Genomic DNA, 15,894 nt, shown 5'->3' with positions numbered 1-15,894 from the left:
TTAATCGAAATTCATTTATTCCATGAAAAAAAAAAAAAGAAATAGAAATACGACAGGAGAGGGAATTAAAAACACAAATAAGCAGACAAACAAAAACCGAAAGAAACAATGATTTACAACTAACGATAAAAGAAATAATTTAGAACTACCTGACCTGATGTCTGTAAGAAGTTCTGCATTGTCACCCTAGAGACGTCATGTATTGTGACTTCGAGAAAGGGTGAGTGATGCACGGTCACGTCACCTCAAACACAAGACAAGCTGTACTTACTGGCTTTTAATATCCGGGAACTTCTCCATGACGAAGTTGACTGCCACGTCACGGCCGAATCTGTTTCCGGCCACAGCCGACACACACGCTGACGTCTCTGCCATGGGAATACTGGAGTCATAGAGGCACATCTCTAGGAATCTGTGCCACATAAAACAAATTATTACCTTTAGCCCCAGAACGTAACCTCCTAATCTAATGAATGTTTGTTATTGAAAGCAGTTGTACATGACTAGCAGATCCACAATCATTTAACTTCACAGCTGAGCATGCTTGCAAGGCATGGTGCAAATTCAAGGGATCTTCACACTACATGAATCTTCCTTCATCAATCCTCACCGTCTCAGGATGGAAGGATCCTTAGAGCAGCCCAGTGAGTTGCGTAGGCGGGTGCGTTCCGCGCTGTGGGTCTCCTTCTGGTACATCTTGAAGATGAAGTCCCACACATCATGGCTGCCGTCCCTCACGGCTGTGCAGTACATGTCGGACCGCAGGTTCACGTTGATGCTAACGTTGCATGAAATGTTAACTGCTATAAAATGTCTTACGACATTTACCTTAACCTGGACTAAATGCAGTCTTTTAATTTGACATTTGTTGGTATCGGTAAAAACAAATTCTACTCAAATAATTTATTATCCTTTTGATAACAGAAGTCTGAATTTTGTTTAGAATTTTCTCCTTTCTTCCTGCGCCAAACTTCAAGACTTTAGACTGGTTGCTTTAAAGGTCAGTAAGTTTAATCAAGAATTAGTTAACTAGCATTTTTCTGACATTTTTTATTCAGATGAAAAGCATAAATCTTTGTGAGAATATATATTTTAAAGAATGACAAACGTTCCCTTATTGGCTGGAAAAGTTTGCTCACCCGTTACGGAGAGTTGTCATCCAGTCGGAGACTGCCTGGGTGGCTGTTTTTACACAGGTTGAGTGTTCGTAATAGCAAGCGTCTCTGACGATCCAGGTGCGTGTATACCTACAAACAGGGAGGAGAACTCTCAGTACTTCAAGATGAAGTAATGGCCGATATCCACACATAGACACTACCGATTAGAACGACTTCTGCGATGACAAATCCCTGTAGAAGTTTCGGCAACCTTAGCAACATGCGTTATTTTTATTGTCATCGTCATCATCCTCATCACCATTATTGTCGTCGTCATTTCTATTATCATAATCAAAGCGTCTGTATCTGTGTGAGTGTGTGGCTGTGTGTTTGTGTTTTTGTGTGTGAGAGAGTTATGAACAATCAGCGGTATCATACTAAGCCAGGGAAAGACATTCATGGGCAGAAAACATGAGACTTTTCCTTGGCAAAATTTTAAAATGCACAGCTGCTGTTAATTTTTCGTTCTTTTTTGGGTGCTGTATGTAATAACATTTGCTATTGTGCAACAGTTTATTATAGCAATATATATCCGGAGCTTACATTTCTATAGGTGGGTCATTTCCAACAGACATGTCAAGGCCGACTGTTTTCAGCGGGATGTCCACGATGTTTTGCATAAAGCGCTGAAATAATAATAAAAAAAATTTCAGCTACTAAACAACGATTTGAAAATCTCTTACAGTATTCAGCGAAATCACGTTTAGGATGAAATTTTTGTTTAGTAAATCCTTTGAATTGTTGTGTATACCAAACTTTCAAAATTAAATCAGACTAATTGCATATAAAACTACGATACTAAGGCAATGTGATAACTAATGAAAATTAAACAATTGTCTTCAGACGTTTAATGCTTTGAAAACACAATTTAAAATAATGAAGTAAAGGTTGGCTGACATGGCGCCCTGTCCCTGACCCTGCCTGGCGCACGAGGTCAGGGCGCTTCACAGCATGTGGGATGACGTCAAAATATGCCGACGACATACAGAGAATGACGTAGCATGTCACGTCACCTGGAAGGCAGGGAAGAGCTCTGTTCGCTCAATCAGCATGTCTAGCTGAGTAGTCTCCCGTGCGAATGTCCTCCAGGGCCCGTAGGCCGTCTCCTTGGACAGGTAGTCGATCGTCTGCAGAGCGATGTTCAGGTCCAGGTGTCCGGCCCTTCACACAGAGAGAGAGAGAAAAAATAACACTTCGTCATCTGCATAACCCACCTGCATCTTGCACCTCTAAAGGCTTGAATGTGCGTGTGAATGACTATGGAGTGCTATGTAAGTGACGTTGCTCGTTCATATAAAGACCGACACACCTTCTTTCTAGCAAATAGCTAAGCGCTTTGAGTTGATTTTTAGCTTTGTCTAGAATATGAAAACTTTAATCAAGCATTTAAAATATTCACGGACGTGCAGACATCTTCACTGACACTTACTTCACGAGGTTGAAAGCGTCGTCTATGATTGTTGCTCTGTTCATCTCGTCGATGGCCTAAAAAAAATTCATGCAATTAAATGCATCCCTCGCGGGCATAGAGATACTATTAAAATTTATTTTAGGCTTATTATGCGGAAAATAGCTAATATATAGCACATTTGATCTAGTAAGATACATATAAGACTCTGCCGCGGGCTGTCTTACCGTGTGGTCCTTGTTGAGCTGCTGGATGAGGGCCTTCCAGTTATCTGTATCATAGTTGACCCGGAAGTAACCTTTGTGCTGCAAGTTCACAATGACCCAGTCCCACTGGTCAGGAATGGTTAAAGTCACTGTTGCACAAACAATACCGCAAGGTGAATTAGTGTGTGCGGCTTTTTCCCGTGAATAAAACTGACCGAAATACTCGTGTGTACCCAAAATAATTTGCTCGCACACACACACACACACGCACATCACGTCTATCTACCATACATACTCTTCAAAAGCGATATACGTACGGTCATTGTCTTTCGTTAGCCAAGTATTGTTGAACGATTTGCTGAAATTTCGCTCGATGTTAGTCGTGTAGCTGATAGGAACTTCGTACTTGTACCTGAGACAAAGGCATCAACAAATACAGGTTGTCGTGTTTATGAGTCGGTAGCTACAGATATATAACCACTGTCTCCTGTGTAAAATCAGCAGCAGACGATTAATTAGCTCCTCAAGCTGATCTGATCATGAATGGCGGATGTGCTACCGCCTCAGTGTCGAGAAGAGAAAGAGGAGCAGCAGACGATGGTGGGATGCTGTTGGTGACGGTGGCAATGACAGTAGTGGCGGTGTATCCTGGATATTTCTCTTTTTGTGTCAAAGGGCAGCAAGCAAAGGTCAGGTCACTTGGTGTCTACAGTAGATATCAAGGCTACTATGGGACCAGCGTGACTTAGTCGAGATCTTAATGTGACCTTTAGCAGTTATCTGAAGTTTGTTTTAATATTTAAGCTTTCCTCAAATTGCGTTTAAGAACTTGAATCTGTTAGGCCGACGGATGAAAGATGAAAGATTCCATGAGAGATTTCCATATTCCCTTACCATATATATATCTCTCTATATATATATAAAAGAAGAGAATAATAATTGCTCTCTGTGATAAATAAAGTGTTCTCTTACGTAGTTATATTAAATATATATTAAAATTGTTATTAGATTAGATTAATAGCTAAGATATTAAAATATTTGTGGTTAGAAAGACAGGGGAAAACTTACCCGAACTCTCCAACATCCGAGGACGGGGAGGTTCCAAGAAGGAACCGTTCCTGCTTCAGTTCCAGTTCATTCCCTTTACGAGTGACGGTGACCACTGGGTATCCCATTTGTTTGATCCACGGCTCCATTCTCAAAGTCATATTGATGTCACTGCCTTGACTTTTTAAATACTTCAACAGACAGACAATAAATACATTTTTACTTCTTGGTAAATAATAACTTAATCAGATGAGAAAAACTTGCTTTTCGTCTGGGTGTCGGTTTGCTGACGTTAAGGGCATATTTCATTAGTACTACTGAAGAAAAGAAAAAAATATAAACATATTCCCAGGCCATAAATTAAAAAAAATATATAGAGTATTTACTAATTTTTAATAGATGCGAGAATATTCATTTTGCAAAAGCTTTAAAATCAAAGCTCAACCGCGCATGAAGCAAAGCAGTTTACAAGTCCAGCAAAATGACAGTTCATCCTACTTGTCTCCAGTGAATTTATCTCCACTTTATTATAACACCCGACATAATAAGTGCAAAACCTTAAATTAAATAGACTTAAAAGGTCATTAAAAATAAAAACAAGTGGAATAAACGGTATTTTTCGGAAAGTATAAACGTCTCTCACCGCGTCCAGGGTGCTAAGCAATGTTGTGTGATTTGCTGATCCCTGTTGATTGTCCTGCAGGTACTCCTGCGAAATAAAATATTCAATATTAAAACTAAAAAGACTTACATAAATTAATCAATTAATTAATTGATATGTAGAAAGATGGAATTAAAAAATTCGTGGGCTAAGCAGAAAATCACCCGCCACCAATGGAGATTCTGGGGACTTCAGTTTTCGACCGTTCAGTTACCTACATTTAAAGCTGGAATAAAGTGGTCTCCCATGATGAAGTGCATCATTGAAATAATAGCTCCGCCCTGGAATAAAATACAATAGGTCAGAAAGTGCTGTGTATTCGTGCATATCAATGTTTGTTTTAGATAGATTGTGTTTGTGTGCGCGCTCCTACAGAAATTCAATTTTTCGGAATATGTTTCAAGATTAAGACGTTTAAATTTATTCTAATACACGTCTCTTTAAATAAGTTAATTTAAAACATACTCATGTTTTAATGAATGTCCTGGTTTGATGTTTATTTCCTGTATGACTTTGTGACTTCATGCCAAACAGTAAACTAGCATAAATATCATCGTCTTGTGGACATCAATAAGCACTTGTATAAACATACGTTAAAACCTTATACATTATCATAGGTGTATGCGAAAATAGACTGCAGGTGTATTAATGAAGGGAGGACGGATCTGACCTTGGTGTAGGTGATGGTGCTGAACTGTCGGTCGATCTCATCCGGGGTCTCTACAGGGTTCGTGAGTGGGTGAGAGGTCGAGTAGCTGTCTATCTGCATGGCATTGAACACAGAGGCCGTCAGCTCCACCTCGTTCTGCAACAGAGTTGAAACACGAGCTACAAACACCCCGGGTATCGTGGTTCCATCTTTGAAACACTGCAGTTGTACACGGTGGTGGAACATCTAATATAAGAGATTACGCTAAGAAAAGGGTGTATGCAATGGTTAAAAGATTTGCCTTTGCAATAATTTAAAGTTTCGAGTAGGCAAAAAAAAATGTCTGTATTATTGTGTAATGTAAACACAGGTTGTGTATAGCTTACGTTCTTCCAGTTAGGGTACTTCTTCCACACGGCGTAGTACTCCCAGTAGGATGCAAAGGCCTCGTTGAGCCAGAGCCAGTCCCACCATTGAGGGGAAACCTTGTTGCCGAACCACTGCACACACCAGGTAAATCTCAAAACTCAATAGTACAGTTTACAAGGAAACTACCGGCTGATTGCAACTACATTTCTACATTAACATACTACGTCTTCATGGTTCAAAGTAAAAGGCATCTTCTGTAACCTAACCGTGCTGAAGATCATGGTGTGGATGGTGCGATTATGTAAAAACAGTGCTCCATTGCTACTTCACTCGTCTAAACTGTTGTTTCTATTAGAATTGGTTCAATTTTTAAGTTCTTCTCAGTTTATGATCTTTTTTCATTCATTACACTTTTATTTATGAAGTTCTTCTTTTTTTTTGTTGTTTTTTTTGTTGTTGTTGTTTTTTTTTTCTATCGTTGGGCAACGCTTCCGCAGTGACTTTGCTCTTAAACAATATTGACTAAACCTAGAAACAATTTTATACCAAAATCTAGTTTGCTTTTACCATATGCGCCAGCTCGTGGGAGATAACCTCTGCTACCCAAGAGAGATCACTGGCTGTGGACATGTCGTTGTACAAGAGTGCCTCTCTGTATGTGATGAGCCCCCAGTTCTCCATGGCCCCCGCATTAAAGTCAGGGATGGCAATGTGGTCTGTGGACACAGTAATTATAAATGTTAGTCTTCTTGTGAAAACAGTGCGATTAATACACAAATACCTCTGATAATAAAGATAAGTATCATCAAAACTAAAATTCAGGCTTACGTACACAGCTAAAACAACATAAAAAGCCTATATAGTATGGCATTTATTTACACGCCCTCAAAATTCCACCGTCATCAACATGACCGACATCATCGTTGTCACCACCATCTTTTTTGTCATCGTTTTTGTTCTTCTTGTCCGTGTTCCAAAATCGCTGCTCTTTTTATGCTAATTTACTTTTTTCAACTGGCAAGAAAAAGAGACTAAGATAATAAGGTTCATAATTACATTTGAAGGCCTAATTTTTAACTCACCAACTTTGTTTAAGTAAGTTGTATAGTTCGGTTTAAAGTGTGTGTTGTACCAGTTGAATATCTCCACTCCGTATTTCTGGGGCATTTGAGCATCCTGAAGACGGTTGGGTCTGGCGTAGGTGCTTGACTGGAAAAAAATCAAATGATGACAGAAGGCGGTTTTCACACTTGTTTATATGTATGTCTGCACATCCTTGTTTAATCTTCTAAAGGCCGCTGGGGTCCAGCTTCATAAAATGTTCTAAGTTCTCAGAAAATACATTGTAACTGTGTTAAGAGTTGCACAAGGAATCTTGTGACAAGAACAATTATGACCTCTGTAAAGAAAGTTAGTATTGTTTACAAATTAAATAAATAAAAGATAAATCACGTACATTTACTCCACTGTCTGCGATTGCAGACAAGGACTTGTAGTCACACACAATAAACGCCAGCAGGTATGTAGGCATCACCATTGTCCGCTCATAGCGGTCCTCAGTCCAGTTCCCTTCACTGACACGGACAACAGAGAATCATCAAGACAAGTGCGAAGTTTCAATCTTTACAATGAACGAAAATACAAGGTTGTGCCTTGATATCCGCTAAACTTTACCACAACATCTCATCATGGGGAATGGTTAATGTTAAAATTACATTTTAAGTGGTTTGCGATTACTCTGGATTTGGGAGTTTCTAACTCAAAAACATTTGCAACGATGTAGTGCTCTGTCAACTATATATATATATCTACCATCTTCATGTCACCTGCACACACGAGAATATATACGAATGTATTGTGTAAATATTTACAATCACGCACTCAAGTGACATGTATGTGGCCACATATATACAACTTACATATCAGTGCTGTTAAACAGTGGCATGTTGGACAAGGTGATGTAGTCGCGACCTGTGTTTCTCCGTCTGACCAATGTCGTGCTGAACGTTGCCTTCATCGCAGGCTCGTCAAAGCAGGGGAACACCTGGCGAGCGTAGGTGGCTTCCATCTGAGTTGTGGCCAGGTAGCTGTTTGAAAAGAGTAAGTTACTGCTCACGTGCCAAAAGAATATAACTTCTAGTCAACATATTAGTAACTGATGTGAATATAACAACTGTCTATAATGTTTCAGAATTATGCTGATCGACATACTTCACTCTTGTGCTTAAATTATTTTCGATGATTTTTAATACTTTATCTTTACAAAATGTAGACTATGTGATTACAAACTTTTAAAAATAATTTCCAAAGGTGATACTTAATTTAGAATAAAACTTTCTTAATGTTTACACTTGCAGCATAAGTCTGTAAATTATTTCTAAGAATGCTCAGTACTACGACTACACTGCTGTATGCTTGCTGTCACCGTGACTGATGCTCATTAAGAGCAAATTCTGTTGTCAAGATAAGTACATCAGCCTGTGAATTAAGTTTCTTGGACCTTGGTCATTTGAAGATTAAGCTTAAGTAATCTTACGATGCATGCGTTGGCAAAGTAGCAAGCCATAAAACACAGTATGCCTCACATTCTTTGACCGCCATCCACGTACGATGACCAGTACAGACCCTCCCCATTGCTGCGAATCCTCCCTGTGAATTGTGGGATGTCAACATTGTAATTCTTCCCCGCTCTGAGACTTTGTTTCAAGTGAATGCGGTAGAAGTGAAACTGTTCCAGGTTCTCGAAGCCAGAGATCTCCAACTCGGCTCCAGTTTCGTCCTTGACACTGATGAGGCTGGAGTTTATCTCCAGGCGGTCTGGGAGAGGACAGACAATGTGTTTGGCATTCTGAGGTATTCATCTTTTCGGTTCATAACCTCTTAAATCATTTGTAAGGTTAGCAACACTATTTATATGCAGCAATACCTTTATTTTACGTCTTTGAGTGATTACAGTTAATTTCTTCTTATTCAGTGTTTGTTACAATATTTATATCAGTTCTGCTTCACACACTATGATAATTATTAAATGATGCAAAGTCTCTGACACTGGCTGACCTTGATGAAGAGTAATGCTGTAGGTGTCCTTAACACAGGTAAAGTCGATAGACACACTTCCGTTGAATGTAAACCTTGAAGGAACGGTGCCGTAGATGTCTGGCTGCAGTCGGAGAGTGTAGTGTATGGGCATCAAATCTCCAGGCAATCTGGAAAAAAACAGTTTTCAGTAACTGACAATCAATTTTTTTGCCGTTTGACATTCTAATAAAAGTTTTCCTGCGATGACTCCAAAACCGAGTCAAATAATACGAAGATACACATGTTTCCTAATGCAAGTTGTTTAGGTTTGTTTTGTTTTTTTTAAGTTTTCGTGGATCCGTTGTTGACTAATGAATTAACACATTTTCAATATTTCTTATTTTGAGTCTCATTTCAACTGTCGATCAGTGTGGGGTGAGGGTGGCAGGGTACCTGTAACTTCCAGGTGGAGGCGGGGGCTCGGTGGCGCCCCTGTTGTTGAGCCAAGCCGCGATGACGTCATAGTTCTTCTGCAGCCACTCGATGTTGGTGCGCGTCTTTGCCATGGCCTCGTCCACGAAAGTTCGGATGACCGAGGACGCTGGGGTCGCCGCGAACTGGGTCAACTATGGACATTAGAGAGAGAGATAGTCTCTAGCAACAGGCTTCAGTGAGCAGGCACGCTGAATCTGTGGTTTGTATTTATTTAATGTTTACTAAGAACTGAAGAACATCTAGAAAAAGTAAATAATTTCATCGCTGTGGTTTCGATTAAAGGAACGGGGCATTTGTGTAGTCACCAATGGTAAATTAATTTGGATGATGGCAAAGGTTCTCCGTGAGTTGCAATGTAGGTGAAAGAAGCTCTAACCTGTTGCAGATCAAACTCCGTGTTGAAGTGAGAGGTCACTGAAAGAAGTGTCCCTCCCAAGTGCAAAACTTCCAGCCTGCGATAATCAGAATGTTCATGACCAAAGGTTTGTCAAGTCCGGTCATTTTGAACGAGTTCTATTTAAGAAATACTACCCGACGACAAAAAGCCATTGAGCTATTTCTTTATAATGTACAAAATATACATCATTCAACGTCCAACGAAAGGAAATGACTGATCACACGACACAGTGTGAAACAAAATTGGTTTCATTAGGACTTCTTTCAAGCACGCATCGAAGAAAATATCGCAATGATGTGTATATTTTGCACTTTCAGCATCTGGGCATTTATGTTTCATATCTTCACACTACGAGTACTGCATGACACTAAAAGTTTCTTACTTATCCTTGACGGCTTCAAAATTGTTGATGAGGAACTGGTAAGCAGGGTCGCGACCGAGCGCGTTGCCAGCCACCCACTGGATGGTGGTCGACACGTCCTGGGGTCGGATCTCGTTGCCGTCTAGTACCATGGATAAAAGTCTGCAAGGTAATAGTAAAAATACATCAACAGCAGAACATGCGTACCACTCGGTGCGATACTAGTCCTGAAGCATTCAGCAACATGGGATACTATGCGACATATAAACGCACACGCTTGCGAGCTCACTCACACACGTTACCAGGTTACTAGAAGATTGCTGGTTACATCAGCTGGATGATGCTGCTAAATGCAAAGAACACAATGCAGTATCATGGGTTTTTCTACCCGATCTTTGATATTAATTTTTTGCTGTTCACAATAACATTTTTCACAAGAGAATTTAATTTGCAATAAAGAAGATACCTTGAAGTTAATTTCTTCTTTTTCTGGGATCTTTGACCACATTAAATTTAACTCGAGTATAAAATCAAATGTTATGCGTGTCTACCTCTGGGTTACAATTACACTTGCACAGCAGGTAGCTAAGTCTCACCTGCGGAGAAGGCTGACATCCTTGCTGCAGGACATGGCGTAACGAAGGTTGGTGAGCTCCGTGGTGTCGTCGTTGACCTTGTACTGCTTGTAGACGAACTCCCAGTCGCTGCTGTCACCATCAGCCACACCTGTACAGTAGAACTGGCGGCGGAGGTTGGCGTTGATCCTGATGGCGAAAAGCGTTTTAACGTGTTAGAAAACTGTATGGTGCATGGGAGGATCACTAGATATGGACTGACCTACAGTGAGTCAGTGTACTCACCATACAAACTTAGTTCTGATGTCATTGTTATCATCAATGAATCCAAAACCCGTACAAATAAATACTGATGAAGTAAATAGATGTACTCACTCATTAACGCCTGTGTTTTTCCACTCCCGAAACTTTCGTCTGGCTTCGTTGACACAACTGACGTGGCCGTACTTACAGGCGTACTCAGCGATGAGCGTGCGAATAAACCTGCAGCAACATCAACACTGGGTGTGTCACGTGTTCAGATATGGAGTCGGGAACGTTATCATGTAAATACTGAGCTCGTGCCATCAAACAAGCTTCTCCTATCTTACAAGTTTGCTGTATCAGCATGTTACTATGCACAATTACCACAGGTAACTACCGAGCCTGTAAGATTATTATCTTTTTCGTCTTATCAATCAATCTTTATATAAGATTCTCATTTTTGAATTTAAATATTAATAAATATCATGAACATCTCGCACAGGAATTATGAAATCTATAAAATTATCATTAAAAATAAAGCTAATAAAATTATTTTCAAATATAAACAAAGGACATAAAATTACTAACTCAAAATGTACATCCAAAACACAAAATAACCTAATGCCATCTGACATTAAAAGATATTTAATAGTGTCTTTCACTTCCTTTGGCATCTTCTCTTATCAACTTTACAAAAAATGGTGGTATCTAATTGAAGTGTGCTTAAAGATTTAAAAGTGTAAGTAATAAATGCGCAAACTGCTATTTTGTAACGATGGCCTCACATGAACTCCTTAGTCACACTTACACGCCAATAGGCACCATGTCTTCAGTGATGTCTAAGGTCAACGTTTTCAGGGGCTGGCTGACGGTTTCTAACATGAATTTCTGAAACAAAACAAATGATAAGTCTGTCTAATAGTAATAGACTAACGAACTCGCACTTCTTTTGTTACCTCCGTTAAAAAGTCATTACGGGCTTGTTTTTGCTCTGTGGTTTTTGTTTGTTTGTTGTTGTTTTTGTGTGTGTGTGTGTGTGATTTGTTTCTTATTGTATTTTGTTTGTTTTGTTTTTTATTAAGTGAACAAAGTCAAGACCGTGGCAGTGCAAGGTCACCAGCCACACGTAAACAAAGTCAAGGCCGTGGCAGTGCAAGGTCACACGGCACTGCGCACGCGCGCTGACCTTAAGAGCCGGGAAGAGGTCTGTGCGCTCCAGCATGAGCTCCACGTAGTTCATCTCACGTGCAAAAGCACGCCACGGCACGTACTCTTGCTCCTGCTGCAGGAAGTCTAGTGTGGCCAGTGCGATGGACATGTTCAGCTTCCCGGCCCTGCAACACCAGTGAACAGGTCAGTGACGACTTCTGATGTAAAACTACTGAACAGTCCCCGAGCTCTGACAGGAAGACAGCTTAGCACTCCGCCATCTTGGCACCGGTAACGGGTCTAAACTGTACTCCATGTACATTGGGAGTCAAAGCAAAAAGCATTTTGTGGACAGATGTAAGTCAAGGTTTTTTTCTGTGATTGAACAGAAGGATATTTTTAAAAACCTGTCCTGCATTGAATTGTACGAAGTGTAGACATTTTTATTTTTCATTCTTATTTTCTTTCTGTCTCTTCATCTATCAGCACTTGCACACACACACACAGAGAGAAGACCGTGACACTCACTTTGCTAAGTTCCAAGCATCGTTTATGATCTGACCTCTGTTGATTGGTGGGATCGCCTGAAAGCAAGTTCAGCAGAGGATTTCTGGTCAACTTCTCACTAAAATGCTAATGGTTGGTACTTTCTTATTATGTTACGCTGTTAACATCTTTTACTTATTTTATATCCAGTGTCAGCCAGTGTGTCTTGTGCATCATATGTAGAAGTATATTCTGATATATATATATCTTAGAATGATTTTGCTTGGAGATTTATCTGCCTTTTAATATATTAGAGGACAAACATTGCATCTGTAGTGTTTCGCCTGCAAAATTTCTGGAAAATTTCGGTTCTGTAATGTTTTCAGCCGAATAGTATTAATACTGCGTCTAGTAAGAGTATGCATTGGTCTGAAGTGCTCGCATACAGTGCTCTGATGTGTATCAATTAGTTTTGCTGGCATTTATTTCTGTAAGGTCACTGTGTTAAGCATTGAAATTTCTGGAATAAGAACTTATAGAAGTTAATATAACGAAACAAAACAAAATATCTCAGCCTGATTATTATCACTTGAGACCAACAGCTACATGGACATCAAGAACCGTAGAATGCTTTACATCTGAGTTACACTCAAATTATTTGTCTTGTGTGAGGCCAGCCAACTCACTGTGAGGTCCTTGTTGAGTTGTCGGATGAGGGCGTGCCAGTTGTCGTCGTCGTACAGAACCCGGAAGTAGCCGATCTGCTGCACGTTGACCAGAATCCACGCGTCACTGTCGTTGGGAACGCTGTGACCGATCGTGACTGTGGACAGTCACAGAATGCTCTCGTGACGACTACTTAAAGGTTTACTGGGGAGCTTTTTTAGGACTGGATGATGTCTTCTGGTGCAAGATACTATTTTTGTTATATCTGAGTGAGCACGACACTAACCCTCCGATTTTCGAGGCACACGACTACAAACATCAGGAGGCACAGAAAGAGGTCAACATCAGGATTGTACATTGATACGTTTACGTTGTGAAGGCTTTAGCCAATGGGAGAGCTTGGATCATGGGCGTATCTGTGAACACTCGTGACGTCATGAGTTTACCCTCTTTCTGTGCATGGGTATGTTTGTTGGCATGTATCTCGAGAACGGAAGGGTGATTTGCACCCAGATTTATGGAAATAGTATACTGCACTAATTTTTACCGAGGCATTTTGAAAAAATGCTCACGCTACTGGATCTTTAAATTCCTTTCGGAAAATTAATCTCATATCAACCTGTAGCTTTGGTCATTGATGGTCCTGAACATTGAACATTTTCTGTAAAGTGAGTAGGTATGCAGATGAAAACGTCTTAGTGATTAAATGTGATAAGACATCAAAATAACAGCAAAGCTTGATAGTTCTTTTCTAATGCTCATTCTTGAAAATAGTACCAGCTTTGCTTCCTGAATACTGCTTTAAGGTAGGCGTGGATGATATGAAAAAAGAAAAGTGCACGGAGAAAACAGTACTTAAATTTCCATCCGAAAAAAAATTGACATACTGTTGGCGTCGTTCCTGTTCAGCCAGTGGATGCTAGTCTTGGACTGATTGAAATTTTTTGCAACGCTGTTAGTGTAGACGATGGGAATACTCCATTTGTAACTGCAACAAATAACACAGGATTGTTATTCGTCACCTGAAAGCCACACAGCGGGAATTGTAGCAAACGTATATTGACATGTCAGCCAGGTATTACAGAAAAGTTTTTGAAGCTTAAAAAAGCAAATAAGATTGTGCTAAATGTTCTTGTTTCTTCTGGAAAATAATGGCATTACCCACAGAAGTATGGCAAATCACAAATCTGGTTATCATAAAAGTGTATGTTTTGTGCTACACATTTTTCAGAGATACAAGAAATCGTATCAACTGTTTGATATTTTCTTTCCAAACTCCTATAATAAGAAGTTTCTGTGAAGTATTACTGAGCTTAACTCAAGCTATTGAGATACAGTCGTCCATCTTGCACCTAGCAATAAAGTACTTTGTTTTAATGAATACGATAGATCCGTTCAGAGTTCGTACTTGTAAGGTGTATCTTTGTATCTGGGATCTGTGTCTGCTTCTGAACCAATAAGGAACCTCTCCTGTGTGACGAGGTAGCCAGCGGCCCCTGGTATCTTAGTCACCTTCACAACAGGGAAACCCATCTGTGAAATCCACGGGTCCATCTTGTCGGTGACATTCAAATTCTGGGTAATCATTTGCTGCAACAAACGTGTGCGAACATTGTAGTCTGATATCCTGGGATCACAAACGATCATTGCAATTTATGAAAACAAAAGTGGGATTAATTTTTTTAAAGAGAAAGAAACTTTAACCCTAACCCTAACCCTGTAGTCAAATTTCTGTCTTTTTCTAGGCCGACAGGAAGTGTTTTGATCGTAACTGGTCCGTTATTTCTTAGAAATTTGATTTTGAATTCGTGATTTAATAATTATAAGGTATTTTATTCAACATGGCTTTAAGAGTTCTTGTGCTCTTGCTTGGCCTTAGAAGAGCGTATTAAGCTCAAAAACTTGTACAGTCACTGACTTTCTCAAACCCTTATTAAACACTTTTTTTAACTCATATACAACTTTATTATATTCCTTTATATTGCATCGTTTTCAGTAAAAGAAAGAATTTCTTACAGCATTTAGTCACTCACCTGGTCAAGAGCTTTCCACAGGTCTCTTGGCTCCGCGTTGCCCCATTTGTTTTGCTGCAGGTATTGCATCTGCACAAGGTAGGGACTCATTTTAGACACATGTTGGGTCGTGGAATGTTTTACATTGCTCTAAGTCGGAGAATGCACTTGATGAGTTAACGAGTGTGACTGCCATTCAGCTTCAATACATGTAATCAAATAAATTTAATAAATGTATAAAAAAAACACCTCACTGAAGACTATCTAGTTTGCAAAGTAACTTTGCTACAGAAATGCAATAAGAGATGAAAAGGGATATTTAAAATAGCGATGACGACTGGCAAAACGTTCACATATCACAAAGGAGTCTTAAAAAATTCTCACATTCAAGGCTTCAAAGAAGTTTTCTTCGTCCATGACAAACTGTATCATTCTGAGGATTGCTGCCCCCTGAAATAAAGAAGGGGAATGTTTAAATGTTAGGCTGTAGCAATGTGTGGCTGGCTAAGAGAACCCTTATATAACATGTTTTATGCACGGAATCAAGGTGTTTGATACTTTTTTAACATACAATATATACATGTATATATAGCACATTATATATATATGCCCGCGCACAAAAGCGTAAAAAGGGAATAAGCCATTAGCTCGTCACGTGGTCACTGACCTTGTTGTAAGTGATGCCATCAAAAATTGCATTGATTTCTGCGGGACTCTCGACGTCTGACGTAATCGGATGTGACGTAGCCAAGGCATCACTGGCCATGACGCTGTATATGTCATCGGCGATCCACTTGTCCAACTGATAAAACAGATGAGACGACCACCATCCTGATCATCGCTAATAAAAGAACTTAACAATCCGATTTAAATGGTGCAGACTCCCGGTAGTGGGTGTACAATAACATTTAACAGGGCACCCGTTAGTGGCTGTTTAAAAAAAAACTCAAACTTTAATCTCAAAAATAAGTTGGCAAGGTCATCAGTCAAGGACT

The 15,894-nt window shown here is 39.8% G+C and overlaps 1 protein-coding gene across 2 annotated transcripts in view; it reads right to left on the bottom strand.

Moving 5' to 3' along the window:
• Nucleotides 1–15,894, bottom strand: part of LOC112558027 (putative aminopeptidase-2) — a 40,715-nt gene that overhangs the window by 3,820 nt on the left and 21,001 nt on the right. For both annotated transcript variants that reach the window (XM_025228213.1, XM_025228212.1), the window contains exons 30-62: nt 15,567–15,701; nt 15,284–15,349; nt 14,921–14,989; nt 14,296–14,477; nt 13,775–13,875; nt 12,908–13,044; nt 12,264–12,319; nt 11,773–11,920; nt 11,395–11,474; nt 10,719–10,826; nt 10,365–10,532; nt 9,790–9,930; nt 9,387–9,462; nt 8,969–9,141; nt 8,555–8,703; nt 8,083–8,314; nt 7,417–7,584; nt 6,954–7,071; nt 6,580–6,706; nt 6,065–6,213; nt 5,515–5,628; nt 5,150–5,284; nt 4,698–4,760; nt 4,462–4,527; nt 3,840–4,009; nt 3,089–3,183; nt 2,793–2,920; nt 2,587–2,642; nt 2,171–2,318; nt 1,701–1,783; nt 1,140–1,247; nt 611–778; nt 272–412 (exon numbers count right to left, since the gene is read on the bottom strand). In XM_025228213.1, the coding sequence (XP_025083998.1) occupies nt 272–412; nt 611–778; nt 1,140–1,247; nt 1,701–1,783; nt 2,171–2,318; nt 2,587–2,642; nt 2,793–2,920; nt 3,089–3,183; nt 3,840–4,009; nt 4,462–4,527; nt 4,698–4,760; nt 5,150–5,284; nt 5,515–5,628; nt 6,065–6,213; nt 6,580–6,706; nt 6,954–7,071; nt 7,417–7,584; nt 8,083–8,314; nt 8,555–8,703; nt 8,969–9,141; nt 9,387–9,462; nt 9,790–9,930; nt 10,365–10,532; nt 10,719–10,826; nt 11,395–11,474; nt 11,773–11,920; nt 12,264–12,319; nt 12,908–13,044; nt 13,775–13,875; nt 14,296–14,477; nt 14,921–14,989; nt 15,284–15,349; nt 15,567–15,701 (4,058 nt within the window). The remainder of the gene's footprint in view (nt 1–271; nt 413–610; nt 779–1,139; nt 1,248–1,700; nt 1,784–2,170; nt 2,319–2,586; nt 2,643–2,792; nt 2,921–3,088; nt 3,184–3,839; nt 4,010–4,461; nt 4,528–4,697; nt 4,761–5,149; nt 5,285–5,514; nt 5,629–6,064; nt 6,214–6,579; nt 6,707–6,953; nt 7,072–7,416; nt 7,585–8,082; nt 8,315–8,554; nt 8,704–8,968; nt 9,142–9,386; nt 9,463–9,789; nt 9,931–10,364; nt 10,533–10,718; nt 10,827–11,394; nt 11,475–11,772; nt 11,921–12,263; nt 12,320–12,907; nt 13,045–13,774; nt 13,876–14,295; nt 14,478–14,920; nt 14,990–15,283; nt 15,350–15,566; nt 15,702–15,894) is intronic.

Source organism: Pomacea canaliculata, linkage group LG2 (assembly GCF_003073045.1).
Source record: "Pomacea canaliculata isolate SZHN2017 linkage group LG2, ASM307304v1, whole genome shotgun sequence".
NCBI lineage: Eukaryota > Metazoa > Mollusca > Gastropoda > Architaenioglossa > Ampullariidae > Pomacea > Pomacea canaliculata.
This window is presented reverse-complemented; position numbering and strand designations above follow the sequence as displayed.